The sequence below is a fragment of the Schistocerca gregaria genome, chromosome 4, assembly GCF_023897955.1.
Source record: "Schistocerca gregaria isolate iqSchGreg1 chromosome 4, iqSchGreg1.2, whole genome shotgun sequence".
Taxonomy (NCBI): Eukaryota; Metazoa; Arthropoda; class Insecta; order Orthoptera; family Acrididae; genus Schistocerca; species Schistocerca gregaria.
In genome coordinates this window covers 400,969,764-400,985,231 of record NC_064923.1, presented here as the reverse complement: position 1 = coordinate 400,985,231, position 15,468 = coordinate 400,969,764, and the positions used below count along the sequence as shown (strand labels likewise).

The following is a 15,468-nucleotide window of genomic DNA, read 5'->3' as shown; positions in this document are numbered from 1 at the left end:
GTACATACACACTTAAGCAAAAAGTGAAAATACTATGACTAAGTGCCAAAGACGTAAAGACTGATGGCTAAACACACACACACACACACACACACACACACACACCACCACCACCACCACCACCACCATCACCACCACCTCCTCTACCACCAAGTGGTGTTGTTCTTGTTACTCAAAGACTACTGGCTACTCATAGCGGAATTGTTCAAATCAGTACTCACACCCTGTACAAATAAAAGCAGACAAGTCTGGTCTGTAATATATGTTAACACACACACACACACACACACACACCACCACCACCACCACCACCACCACCACCACCAAGTGGTGTTGTTCTTATTACTCAAAGACTACTGGCTACTCATAGCAGAATAGTTCAAATCAATACTCACACCCTGTACAAATAAAAGCAGACAAGTCTGGTCTGTAATATATGTAATATATGTTCTTCATCCTCCAGCATTTTGATGATGAACCTGACAGCGATGGAGTCCCAGGGAGGGGAGGGAACAAGGGGAGGGAACAAGGGGAGGGTCGGGAGGGGAGAGTGGGATGAGACTCTGTCTTTGGGATTCTGTGGTCTTTACTTCTTCGATCCTAACACACTTATTCCTACTTTTAATTTCTTTCTTTTTCACTGGAGTACCAGTCCTATCTTCCCTCTTTTCAAGTTCATGTGTTTCTATGGCAGAAACCCTTCTTTTATCCATGCCACATTGTAGTAATTACAATCTTTTCACATGAAAGCCGTGAGATAATGCACATAAGAAATGGTAACACATGTAAAACAAAGTAATACAGTCAGTACATGTATTACTGCAAGGACAATTTTTTGGACATGTTAGCAACCTCAAATAGAAGAAGGGAAAGCACTCACTAAACAGGGTTGTGAAGTGCTAACATGTAAGCGAGAAGAAATAACTTAGCACTTCAATTGTTTAGTGACTGAAGGAGTGAAATTAGACAAAGAGTAGTGTTATCTCTGACGAGAGCAGACTTATGAATACACGGTGCAGTTACACAAGAAAGAAAAACCAATAGTTAGCAAGATACAAGGTCAATGACTGAAAAGTGAAATATTGATTATTTTACTACAATTTACTCAAATGGATGTGTTATGTAATTAGTGTGATAAGGCGGAAAGTAGAATGTATAGTTGTTCCCAGAGGAACTCCTGTTGGAGGTACTTACACAATGTGAAGAGATGAGAGCTTAAGACAAGCAATAACTTCATAGTCGTATGCTCCTAAAGAGTTTTGAAAACAGATAATTTGTTTTTGCTAGAGGAGTTTGAGCTATCTAGCATGAGCACACAATATTTTATGCTAGCGAATAGGACTGTAGATTTTATAGACGTCAGCACACTCTACTAAAATGATCAATGGTCTGAAATGCAGTAATAAAAGTAACAAGTATGTGTAATACTAGCACTGAGATACCAAACAAAAAAGTAATTTAGTAAGGAATGTAAATTTAAAGGAGTGTGGGAACACAAGCATATAGTGACCAAAAAGAGTTGAAAGCAAAGGAGCAATGTCTTCATTTAAACGAATATGGGAAACATGTCCCACACCCATGAGATCATCTCTTTTTTGGGCCTATGGAACAAAAACTGAATCTAATCTAATTGCTCGGATGCTTTGCATATTGGTGAGTGTTTGTGATGCATTGTACCACTTACAGCAAATGTGTTGCAGAATATGGAGTATGTGTACCCATGGAAGGAATGGCCTAAGTCTAGGTCAGGTGAATCCATGGAAGGAATTACCTGATCCATATTGGGGAGGGGGGTTAATTTGTAATCAATATATAATTCCATACAATATTTTATGAACCAGCCAACTCTTCACTGCAATAAAAAATCAGGTCACAGATGTAGCTGTCATTTGATATGTATCTAATGAATCACAAGGCACAGGGGTAGCAAACGAATCACAAGGCACAGGGGTAGCACCTCACTGTTTATAGTCCAACGATTGATCTCTCCACTGCCTTAGGATACATATGTTCAATATTACACAAAAATAATCTTTTCTCATTCCATATAACTGAATGTCACTATAAACAGTAGGCTACATAAGTCACACAAAGAAAAATACTAAATGCTATATCTAAGGATCAGAGGCCTGGCAGAGTAGGGGGGGAGGGGTTGTTCTGAATGTCAATGAAATCATTGGCTTTGTTTATTATTATTTGTTATGTCACCTGTATGTGCTCACTGTAAAATACAAAAGTCATATTTAAAAATAAAACACACACACACCACCTGAACTCTGGGTGTCAAGATAAATAAATGATATTAAGAAATTCAATTAACATGAAAATTCAGTATGATGCAGGAAAGAATATAACTGAAGTGAACATAGAGAGTTACCAAGTGTAAAATGTAGTTCATTAAATTTCATAAAGTTGAGTATTGACACTACTTACTATACTGAGTTCTGATAAGTTTGATTTACTACTAGTTACTGAAGGGGCTCTGTTGTCTTCCACATCCCCCTCTTCACTCTCTACTGAGCCCCCATGGTGTGTTTCTTTTAGGAAACGATCTAAGTATGATACCTGAGATGAAGGACGATCCAAAACTGTAACAAAGTAGCAAAGTCAGTCCTGAAATGTAATATCTCAAGTGTTTGTATAATATAATCATTAAATTATGCAATGGATGTTATAAATTATTTCATACAAAAGTTGTAAATGCAAGGCCAGAAGTCATATTATTAAGTTAAAAGAAAAACAACATAATGAAGAAGGAAGAAAAAAAATGCAATGCCAAGCCTTTCTGACTGCACTAATGTTATGTCAGCGCTAAAGCTTAAATAGCGTAACCTGCACACACATCAGTCTGATCCATTTTGGTAGTTTTGAAATAGATTATAGTGTGGATGTGAACTGCACAAAAACATAATAAGAATTATAACATTGATAATGTTGATTTTCTTACATCAAAAACATAAATAATCTATTGCAAAACAGTAACACAGCACACCAACAAAAAGGACTGAGCCACAAACCTACAAAATTAAAACCAACACAGAACACGCCACAACATTTTCGTCTGCCAGACATTTATATAGCCTACTTTAAGTTGAATGTCACTTAGTAATGGTTGCATTTAAAGCTCGGAATGATACTTACAAAATTTTTCACACTATTAATTAGAACTAGAATAATCAGTTATTGATAACATAATTTAAATGGACAGATAAAAAAAATCAACTCACCAAGCAATGGCAGGGGAACACACACAAAAGTATTTAATGTTTAAAAGCTTTCAGAGCCAGTGGCTCCTTCTTCTGGCAGAAGAGTTGAAGGGGAAGGAAGAGGGGTGAAGGAAAAAAAGGACTGAGGAGGTTTAGGAAAAGGGGTACAGTTCAGAAAAGTCATGCAGAACCCTGGATCTGGAAGACTTTCCTTCTCACCCCATCCATTAAGTCTCCCATGACCCGGGGTTCTCGGTGACTTTTCTGAACTGTACCCCTTTCGCTAAACCTCTTCAGTCCTTATACTTCACCCCTCTTCCTTCCCCTTCAACTCTTCTGCCAGGAGAAGAACCCACTGGCTCCAAAGGCTTGCAAACGTTAAATCATTTTGTGTGTGTGTGTTCCATTGCAGCTGCTTGGTAAGTAGATTTTTTACCGATTAATTAGAACTGTTATTCTTCATAGTGTCATTTTCACGGTAAGTGCTATACCTATACACTTACAGAGCCACAATCTGACCAACTTGCTCTATAAATTAAAATCTCTGTTATTCCCAATTATGGTCTTAGAGGCCACAATATCAAAAATGTATGAGAAAAATCCTCACAATTTGTGAATGGGTAGATATGTAATAATTTTTGTTGTCAACTTCCCTGTTTCCTTTTATTTCTTTAAGCCCTCTATTTTTTTCCAGTCCCCCTCCCATTTCCCCTCTTACACTGTAGATGCTTCATTTTTATATTTTCATGTTAAATGTTTTACCCTTGACAGTTTCCCAATGTTCTACTTGCTACAATCCTCACTTCTTTATCAATGTTATCCATTTTTACAGATGACTAAAGAAAGGAACTGCTGTTTATCATGGCTTGGTAAAATTTTGCCATATTGAGAGTTGCTCTTTCTGAGCATGATATTTTTCACTTCTAATCTTTTGCTGCTCTGTTCTACATAGAAAATAGCTAAGATATTCTTCCTGAAGGCACAACATTATTTACACAATAACTGTAGCAGAAATGCCATTAAACTGCACATTTTGGATACAAACAACAAGTAATAATAAATGCAATTCTGATATTACTCATATCTGAAAGAAATACATTTATTCAAATTTTGACCTACAAGTGGATAGGATTATTTTTGTGGATAAAAAAATAGAAAAAATTGAAATGCTATTAAAAAAATAATAAGCTTTACAGCAACAAGAAAGGACTGTTAAAAGCTATTAGCATCCCACTTTAATTCAGTGCTAAAAAAAGGAAGGCCACAAAGAATGTCATTATGTGATGGTAAGTTCTTTGCAGTATTATTTGTGGACAGTCAAATTTCTACAAAGAAAGTACAAGTTAATTTAATTTGACAGACAATGAGAAACATATTTGGTTAACACTGGCACACTTGGAACACTGGAACCACTCATCAAATATGAAACAGACATCGACTTTTCACTCTGCATGCATTTAAACAAATTAGAACTTTTCCTGCCCACACAAAAACTAATTGTTTATTTCGTAAACCATAATGTGAAAATAAAAAGCATTCTTGAAGTGATTGCCTTCACTTTTGCATAATGTCAATAGCAGTTTCTTACTTTAAAAAAATAACAATATTTAAATGATCATTTGTTGTATATCATACAAGGAAACACACTGAATATGATTCTGTCACAATGTACTGACTGTCTTATAGACATGAAACATTTTAAAGTAAGGGATTAAAAATTACTAGGAACCTGTAAGTGGGAGAGAAAGCCGAATATGAGGTGGGTGTCACAAACAAAAACTAATGCAGCAGCAACAGCAGCAAAGAAACAGCAACCAGTACATTACCAAATGGTGATGTGATGCTCTCAACACCTTTTCTATTCCAATAAGCTGGAGTCATTTTCAGAAATATATTTTCATAAGGAGTAGAAGCAAGCCCCACAGGCAGCTTGTGACACCAATAAATAGGGGCATTTTGTCTATAGGACCAAGAGAGGAAAAAGAATAAACTATTGCATTAAATATAACTGTGAAATATTATGAATAACTCCTAACCATTTTGTCTACTTTAAGCCGATGTGATCCTTAAACTGAACATTTATGAAGTAAATGTTGTAGACAATACTTTTCAATAAGCCATGAATCCTTTCACGCCATCTCACAATAACAATAAAGCTAGCTACTTGGAAGCTGGACAAAAATTGTTTCGAGCAGTAATTTGTCACAAGACAATTCTGCCAGGCATGAAGTTCATTAAAATAGTTGATTTCAATAGAAACTATTTTCTTACAGATACAACAATCTCTCTTAATTGTTGTAAATAATTTGAATACTGGCATCACTGAATTGTGTATACACTTTCATTCAAATCATGTTACTTTTGTTAATAGAAGTCAACACAAAGACAATAGACCTATTGTTGACTGTGTATTTTGTCCATTCAGTGGTCTCCAGAAACAAATGTAAACATCTTCTTATCACTGTATGATTTTGAACATTAAATACTGAGTTGCATGAAAATGATGTTATACTGTACTAACCTGTTTACAATCGTACGCAAGGGTGATAAAATTTTGTTTGTCAGTGGACTGACACACAAACAATCACTACTAAAACTCCAAAACATAAAAAATCTGAACAATGTTTCATTTATTGGGAGATAATTTAAGACATTCACAAGGGAAAGATAGTAACAGGCTGCACCCTGCAGCACTAGGGCAAAGTACCTCTGTGTGTGTGTGTGTGTGTGTGTGTGTGTGTGTGTGTGTGTGTGTTTGTTTTTCAGGTATGAGGTGTAAAATTATCCAAAAGGAACACTATAAATTCCAAATTTTATTTACGCATATCTACTTTTCAGCACCTCAGTTATATTGTGTATGACTGTCTTTATTTTTTGCTTTGTAATACACCCAAGGCTTTCCATTATTGCATTAACATTCAACATTCTTTTTGCTTTTGGGTTAGCAATAATTCGAAGAACTGCAGGGCACTATAACTGCTCAGTAAAGTGCAAGGGTCATCCAAGCAAGTCCGTGACTTTTATACAACAGCTTTGATGAAGAAGCTGAAGGAGGTAGACGATTTATGCAACAATTTCCTCAACTCTAACATAAATGCCCTGTAATGAAAAATTCATTATTGGCACATGTACTAGAAAAAATTCAACATAATGAATATTTATTTGAAATATTCCAGGATTAACTGAGTTACTTTTCTAGGCAATCGTAATGACAGGAAAAGTAATGCAGGGGCAATGTGTAAAGCAAATGCTGAACGACATGTGGTGGTCAGTCCTCTCAAGTAGTAAGTCTTACATGACTTGTCTTTGGCTAACTATAAAGGCCTCAAGATGTCAGAAATAACTATATTCAATTACTTAAATTCCCATAATTCTCTCTTCTATCACCTTTCCTCGAATCTATTCAACTGAGGCATGGAAATGGTTTACTACTTTGATGCGTATCTGGTCCTTTTTTTTCTTTTGGATGTTACTGACCTAACCTTGGATATGCAGTCTCTGATTTTAGCCAAAATCCTGTAATGATACAATGTATGTGCAGTTGAATTTGGACTGGGAGAAGCTGCAGGGAGAGGGCAGGGAGGGGTGAAGTATGGTTGGACTACACCCTCCAAAACTAACTTTTCCTTAATTTGAAACCAGTGCTTTACCACAGTGTAGAATTAATTTGGTGAGACAAAACCACTAATTTCATTTAAGTAATTAAATTTCCTCCAATTTGATTTACATTACAAGTTTCTTGTGGTAGCTATTTTTCACGATAGCTACACTTAATCTGAAGCAGTTAGCAAGAAAACACTTTTCTATGTGTTGCACATGAATTTTTACTCATACACCAAGCAGCATTTCATTTTTTTAACAGGGCGTCCCCAGTGGGTGTCCTAGTACAGTACAGGTGTTTTTTTTCCACACATTGTTTTTTTTAGATTTAAAACAGTTCATGCAAATATTTTATGATTTTTATGGTTGGTGAAAGCCTGTGACTGTAAAGAGAATGGGTTTGTTTGTAACTTTCTTTTGTACCAATCAAGATTTTCTTCTTATTTATATTTTATATTATGCATTTCAGGAAATAACAATTTTTAAGCGCATTCTTTGTGTGCCACATCATCATCAGTATCTTCACTTCCATGGATTAAGCGAACTGCTTCTTTCATCTCCAAAAGTTGCTGTTGAACCCACTTCATTTTGGATCTACCATGGTTTCTTGTTCCTCTGGGCTTTATCTCAACAGTTATTTCATCATTCTTTTTTCTGGCATTCTGTTAAGATGTTCGTTCCATATATTTATACATTTCTCTATTATTTTGTTTATCACTTTAACATTCCATTCTTCTCTAATTAGTTCATTTATAATCCTGTCTTGGCATGTGCAACCTTTCACTGTTCTTAGAAATCTCTTTTCAGGTGCCTGTATTTTGTTTGCTCTTATCCCTCTTTCTGCGAACCAAGGTTTCAATCCTATGCAGCACAGATGCAACAACCCTTTTTAAATCTGTTCTTTAAGGTTCTATTAATAGTGCCATATATAGGAAACATATGACTTGTGAATCTCTGTATTATCCTGGTAAATTGGTTTTATAAACAATTAAAATATCTCATTTTTTTAATCATTCTGTTATTGATGATAATTTCTGATCTGGTTGCCTCAGCTCCTTTAAATACCATTATCATTGCGTTATTAACTGAGTTTTACATATTGCATTCTTTGCCCATTAGGTGCAACTTACATATGTCAGATTGTAATTTACTTTAGAAAGTGTTTATGGTTCCATACTGTGATATCTGTACCACTTCTTGTCCGCATCTTCTTAAGATGATGTCAATGCACATATTATACACTAAAGAGCCAAAGAAACTGGAACACCAGCCTAATATATGGTGAGGCCCCCACAAGCACGCAGAGGTGCCGCAACACGACGTGGCATGAATCCTGCAGTGCTGTCCATAAATCCATAAGAGTATGAGGGGGTGGAGATCTCTTCTGAATAGCACATTGCAAGGCATCCCAGATATGCTCAACAATGGTCATGTCTGGAGAGTTTGGTGGCCAGCGGAAGTGTTTAAACTCAGAATAGTGTTCCTGGAGCCACTCTGTAGCAATTATGGATTGTGGGGAGTCGCACTGTCCTGCTGGACTTGCCCAAGTCCGTCGGAATGCACAATGGACACGAATGCATGTAGGATGCAGGCGATCAGACATGATACTTATGTATGTGTCGCCTGTCAGAGACATATCTAGACTTATCAGGGGTCCCATATCACTCCAAATGCACAAGCCCCGCAGTTACAAAGCCTCCACCAGCTTGAAAAGTCCCCTGCTGAAATCAAGGGTCCATGGATTCATGAGTCTGTCTCCATACCTGTATGTGCCCATCTGCTTGATACAATTTTAAATGAGACTCATCCAACCAGGCACCATGTTTCCAGTCATCAACAGTCCAATGTCGGTGTTGACAAGCCAAGCTGAGTCATAAAGCTTTGTGCCGTGCAGTCATCAAGAGTACACAAGTTGGCCTTTGGTTCTGAAAGCCCATATCGATAATGTTTCATTGAATGGTTCATACGCTGATGCATGTTGATGGCCCAGCGTTCAAATCTACAGCAATTTGCGTAAGGGTTATACTTCTGTCATGATGAACAATTCTCTTCAGACGTTGTTAGTCCCATTCTTGCAGGATCTTCTTCTGGCCACAGCAATGTCAGAGATATGATGTTTTACCGGACTCCTGATACTTACGGTACATTCGTGAAATAGTCATATGGAAGAAACCCCACTTCTTCACTACCTCTGAGATGCTGTGTCTCATCGCTCGTGTGCTGACTGTAACATCACGTTCAAACTCACTTAAATCTTGATAACCTGCCATTGTAGCAGCAGCAACCAATCTAACAACTGCTCCAGCACTTGTCTTATAAAGGCATTGCCGACTGCAGCACCGTATTCTACATGTTTACATGTATCTGTATTTGAATATCGATGCCTGTACCAGTTTTTTTGGCACTTCAGTGTATAATGTCGATGATAAACTGTACCATGGTCTGACAATCTGATCCACATGTATCAGACTTGAATTTCTTGCAACTGTTTGAGTCATTATTTTAGTGTGTGTGTTCTTACCTTTCAGAACCTTTATGATGTGTTTGAGATAGCCTTGTTTCTCTAGTATGTTCAATAGTATTTGCCTATCAGCTTGATCGAAGGCTGTTAAGCAATTGTATAAAAGTGACATAGTTCCTGTATTACATTCACACCTTATCTCCATCATCTGTTTTATAATGTATATACTATGTGTGCACAACCATCCCTTCAGCAAACATTTTGTTCCTCTAAAATGAATATTTCCCTCATAGTGTGCAGTCTCTTGCCAATCATTTTAGCATATACTGTACAAGCTGTGTCTATCAAACTTACCCATCTATAATTACTCCATTTTTCTTTTTTTAAAAGTGTGTTGACATCTGCACTACTCCATGCAGTTGGTATACGTCCAGTCTTCGAGCACATATTAAACCAATAAAGCTTTCTTTGTGAGATAAGCTGTTTGTAATGTTTTCTGTGTGTGCTGCATTGTTCTGTTATCTTTATAATAATACATTAAAACATGTGCAACTTTTTTTTATTAATGACCAATCTTAATGCAGCGTTATTGCTAAATTGGGAAGAACTTCTGTTTACTGTTTTCTTGTACTCTGCTTCTGTAAAAACACACACATATTGATCATCACACACAATTTTCTGTACACAGCACAGCAGTTTTCACTGTGTACTGTGTACAGAAGATTGTGTGTGATGATAAATGTGTATGAGTTTCTACACAAGCAGAGTACAAGAAAACAGTAAACAGAAGTTCTTCCCAATTGAGCAATAATGCTACATAAAGACTGATCATTAATTTTTAAAAAAGTTGCACGTTTTGAATGTATATAATTTTTTTACATATAATCAACAGAGAAAATCCTATAGGTCACCCAAAGACGATAATATACTATTCTTTTGTACAGAAGGTACTTACATTAAAAATATAGATTATAATTATAAATCATTATAATTAATAATTTGCTTGTCACATTTATAAAGATACATTTCTATGTATCAATATTTTTATTTAAATATACTATCAAAACGTCTCTATAAACAGCCCAGCATATAACAGTCACAAAAAGTGAATAAAATATTGATGGAAAATTACATATATGAAAAATATATTAAATAAAACACAACATGGTACTAGTTGAAGAATTAAAAACCACAGAACTCCCATAAGAACCTAAGCTTTTATCACTGGACATTGCCAGCTTTTACTCAAACAAGCCTACACAAGAAGTTGTAGCAGTAATCCAAAAGACCCTTACAAAACATAAGAAACTTGCATACACAGAGGTTTTGGAATTCATTCAGCTCCTCCAGCTGACCCATAGTTACAATTATTTTACATTGAATGGCAACATATATATAAGCAGTATGTTGGCCTGGCAATATTCGGAATCATCATAGCTGTCTTAATAACTCAAACAATGAAAATTCCCGGTAGGAATATCAACAATGTAGGAAAAGATAAGATTGCTACACACTGTAAAAAAGACATATCAAGTTGCAAACAGGCACGATTAAAAGATATTCACATATAGCACTCAGCGACAGACTTTGCCAGGAAAGACACCCCCCTCCCCCTCACACTTCACATACACACAACTGCAAATCCAGCATCTCAGGTTGGAATGCTGTAGTTGGCAGTCATGTGTGCCCGAGGAGCGTTTGCTTTTGTGTGCGTGTGTGTGTGTGTGTGCGTGTGTGCGCGTGCGCGCCTTTACTGACGAAAGCTGTGGCCGAAAGCTACATGTGAGTGTTTTTTAAACATGCCTGTCTGCAACTTACACATAAATCGATGGAAAACAATTGTTTAACAGCCAAGAATCTTGCCTAAAGGAAACTGTATTTTGTAGAAGATATGCAGATCGCATATTCCAATAAAAGGGGATGCCAAAGACATAGTGAACATTGTGAATTGTTCAATAGTCTATAGCAGAAATTACATTCACAGTGGAACAGGAACACGACAAAAGCAACTATCACCTAGAGCTATACATAAAAAGACGCATCACTACATGGACATTCAAAATTAATGGGAAAAATGCAATGACACTTTTCCCTGTAACTTCTTGTCACCCAGACATTCATAAACAAGAGGCATAGAAGTGATCTTAGACTTACCTGATAAATCAACTGTTTGTACTGTTGTCAGGTGTCCAGATGGGTGCAGTTGTTTTCGTAACACGATATTTCATCAGCGTACCTTGCCGTCACCTTCAGGTGCTACATGGAGAATGGATGTCTTTACTGCAGCCCGCCTCATTTATACTCTTATCCGCCTCATTTATACTCTTATCCTCCAACTCCTATCTCCATTGCCAGCGGCATGGTGCTAGAGGTAAAAAGTGGTGTAGGGGGGAGGGTGAGGACAGTGCCACCGGAAGCTAGGAGGAAACCCTGGTCTCTCAGCACTCTTATGGACTGCATCGGACATGGAAGTCATTCTTGGCTGACACTGTGATTGTAGTTGGTTGAGTGCACAGTCCTCAGCTTTGCTGAGAGCGAGCCCAGTGTCTCTGTTGATCAGCCCATCAACCACTCATATTTTAGTAGTCTCATTCAGAGCACAGTCCCAAATGACAAGGTTTGTCCTGTATTTCTGTTTCTTGACACATCATGGAGGCCCCTGTAGACATGCAGTGTTCTGAATTTGCTGATTTTGTTGGCTGCTTATGTTTGGTGTGCCTTCTGTGTTCTTTGCATCTTTGTTTGAAATGAATCAAAGAAAGATGCAAGGAACAAAGAAGACACACTGAAGTTAAGCAACCAACAAAATTTGTGGTTGCAGAACACTGCATGGCTACAGGGGACTCCATGAGGTATGAAGAAGTAGAAGTGCTAAGACAGAGACTGTTATTTTATGACCGTGCTCTGAAGGAGGATACTGAAACAGAAGTGGTTGACTGGCTGATCAACAGAGATGCTGGGTTCACCCTCAGCAAAGCTTGTGACTCAATACTCAGCCAACTAAAATCAAAGTGTTGCCCACAGGAGAATGCAGAGACTGCAGTTCATCCCAAGCTTCCAGCAGAGGAGGAAGGGGTGGGGACGGTAAGACTATAAAGGAGGCTGGATGTAACAAAGGGCTCATCCTGCAGGTATCACCCAAAAAATGACAGCAAGATACGCTGTTGAGATAATGTGTTATGGGAACGAATGCACCTGGCTGGCTACCTGAGAACAGTACAAACAAGTAGCATATAGATCAATGCTGCACAGGGCAATTAAAATACCTTTGAATATGAAAATATGCAACAGGGTATAAACAGTGAGTGAAACAGTTCACAATTGTCAATGACCCCACAGTTTCCACAGATGACTCAGTATTAGGCAAAACAAAATAAAAGAAGACCCGGACAAATATCACACCACAGAAGACAAAGAAAAAGCAGGTCTACAACTAGCATCCAATACATCACCAATATATCACAAAAGATTGTAAATATCTTCAAAAAGTGTAAGGTAAAAGTTAAATTCTCTACACCTAATAAACTACAACAGATACTCCACAATGGAATTTTCATTCTGTAGCAGACTGTGTGCTGATACGAAACCTCCTGGCAGATAAAAACTGTGTGATGGACTGAGACTCGAGCTCGGGACCTTTGGCTTTCACAGGCAAGTGCTCTAACAACTGCACTCCACAAGCATGACTCATGACCTATGCTCACAGTTTTACTTCCGCCAATACCTCGCCTCCTACCTTCGAAACTTCACAGAAGCTCTCCTGTGAATCTTGCAAGAGTAGTACTCCTGGAAGAAAGAATATTGAGGAGACAAGACTTAGCCACAGCTGGGGGATGTTTCCAGAATGAAATTTTCTCTCTGCAGCAGTGTGTGTTGATATGAAACTTCGTGGCAGATTGTAACAGAAACTAAGGCATATATAAATTGTAATCATAACCTATATGGTGTCAGGAAAGCTCTATGTTCCCCTTATCACAAACAGGATGACATTTCCACACCATATATACAGAGCACATTAACACCTACATACTACAGCACCAACAGCCACATACATACATACATAATACAGGCACACATTTGAAAAAGTAGAGCAAAACGTCAAAGCACTCCACCAACTAAATGAAGGGCATAAAATGGATTTGTAAGAACTAGATGTACTAGGTGCACCAGAACCCCACTGACAAACTTTCAGATGGTGGTATAAGGGGCCTACAGTCCCTGGCAGCTCATTGCTGAATAATGATGTAATTATGATTTATTTTGTTTGTTACTACAGTCAATCTTGTTTCCATAAAAATATCTTCAAAACAGTGAAGAAGACTGTGATATACAAAAACATACCAGACGGCAGAGAGTAATGCAACAACCCTCAGATGAAACAATGTACTGTGCTGTAGCTGCCTTCGCTGCAGGAATGACTCAGCATAGCACTGTCATGCCACTCTTCCATTGCATCCAGAGAACAGAGAACACATACACAAGATGCGTATCTGTGAACTACTCATTGGTAAATCTACACAGAGCTTTGAATTGCTGATAACACAAAACTAACATTGCCGGATTTCAAATCAAAGAGCAATACTGAATGCAAGCTTGAAGGTGAAAAGGTAAAGGAGTACTACTGTACTCACCAGCTAGTAGTGCACGTGAATGGGAACAAGACACACAGTGCATATCGTTAACATTTGGACTGATGTGCACTATTTTCACTGCAATACATATATGAAGAGAATGGGGCAAGAAATCAAACAAAATGCAATAACTATTTAATGAGTCACCAGTGACTATGGGTCCCTGAGATCAAAATACTCAAAAGGTATCCCTGAACAGCCTATGAACATTTTATGGTGGACTTCTGGTTCACTCTGTACATTCACATCACAAGAAATATGAAGACAAAACATTAAATGAAATACTGAAAAGTGAATCAGTGAAGTACTTCAGAGGCTTTAATAATATACTTAAATAGAAATAGTTATACATGGAAATAAGAAGTGAGTGTGTGTGTCTACATACACACACAAAATGATTTACATTATTAAGATAAATACCCTCTGTGTGAAGGAATGATATACCATGCTCTCGTAATGACCTACAGAGTCACCTCTGATTACTATATGTAAGAAACATTTGTAACTGTTTTGTTATGTATGTTTGCTATTTTCATTGTGCGATGTACACAGAAAATTGTGTGTGACGTGTTACATGTGCGGTTTCTGTACAAGTCGACAACAAGTAGCAGTCAATTACAAATTTGCCGTTAACTCTATATAAAGACTGATCATTAATTAAAAATTGTTTGTGTTTCTACACACATTACAATAAAAAACAACAGAACAATGCAGCACCTCACACTTTGAAAACATCATGAATAAATGGCATAGCTCACAGAAAATACTTGAAAGTGACCAAAACGCGTTATGCAAAATATAAATTTAAAAAAGTGACTGGTAGCACATAAAAATTCATAAACAAACACATTGCAAATACGTTATAATAAAATGAAACAGTAATTACATTAAAATGCCTAATTCATTACTTGAAGATAATGCAGTTTTCCATGTGGAACAAAACTGCATTATCTCCATGTAATGGATACTCATTTTGCTGTAAGATCATTTTCATTTTATTTTAAAATATTTACATGAGCTGTTTTAAATCTAAAAACAATATGTGAGGATGACACCACATATGCACTTAATGAATGAATTTAAGCAGGTTGCCACATTCAGAGAAACTATTACCTGTTTAATGTTAAATTTCTTGGCTCTTTCCCGAAATAACTGTTGCAGATCTCAAAGTCAACTTAGAGGTAAGAGAATAAGAGACTAAGAGACTAGAAACATTTATCTGACAGTATTAATATGCCGTACACAATATCATAGAAATTACTGTGTTACCTGTGAACAGCAGAAAGATTGCGGAGCAGTCAATGAAGGCTTTTTCAGAGTGAGGTAGATAGATAGATAGATAGATAGAGAGAGAGAGAGAGAGAGAGAGAGAATGTTTTTCATTAACATTAGCAATGTGAAAGTTCCCATTTTTCAAAAAAGAGTGACAAGACTGAGGACTCCAGTAATTACTTTTCTCACTCACTAAACCACTTGCAACTTATAACTCCATTATGAAAGCAGAATCCCCATAGAGCGATTAGACGAAAATATGAAAACACCACAAGAGATCCGCACTTGAACATAAATG

At 37.1% G+C, this 15,468-nt stretch overlaps 1 protein-coding gene across 2 annotated transcripts in view; it reads right to left on the bottom strand.

The window, feature by feature from the left end:
• The window catches only part of LOC126365897 (serine/threonine-protein kinase Genghis Khan), a 323,790-nt gene that overhangs the window by 97,044 nt on the left and 211,278 nt on the right, over nucleotides 1-15,468 (bottom strand). For both annotated transcript variants that reach the window (XM_050008618.1, XM_050008619.1), the window contains exon 19: nucleotides 2,434-2,588. In XM_050008618.1, the coding sequence (XP_049864575.1) occupies nucleotides 2,434-2,588 (155 nt within the window). The remainder of the gene's footprint in view (nucleotides 1-2,433; nucleotides 2,589-15,468) is intronic.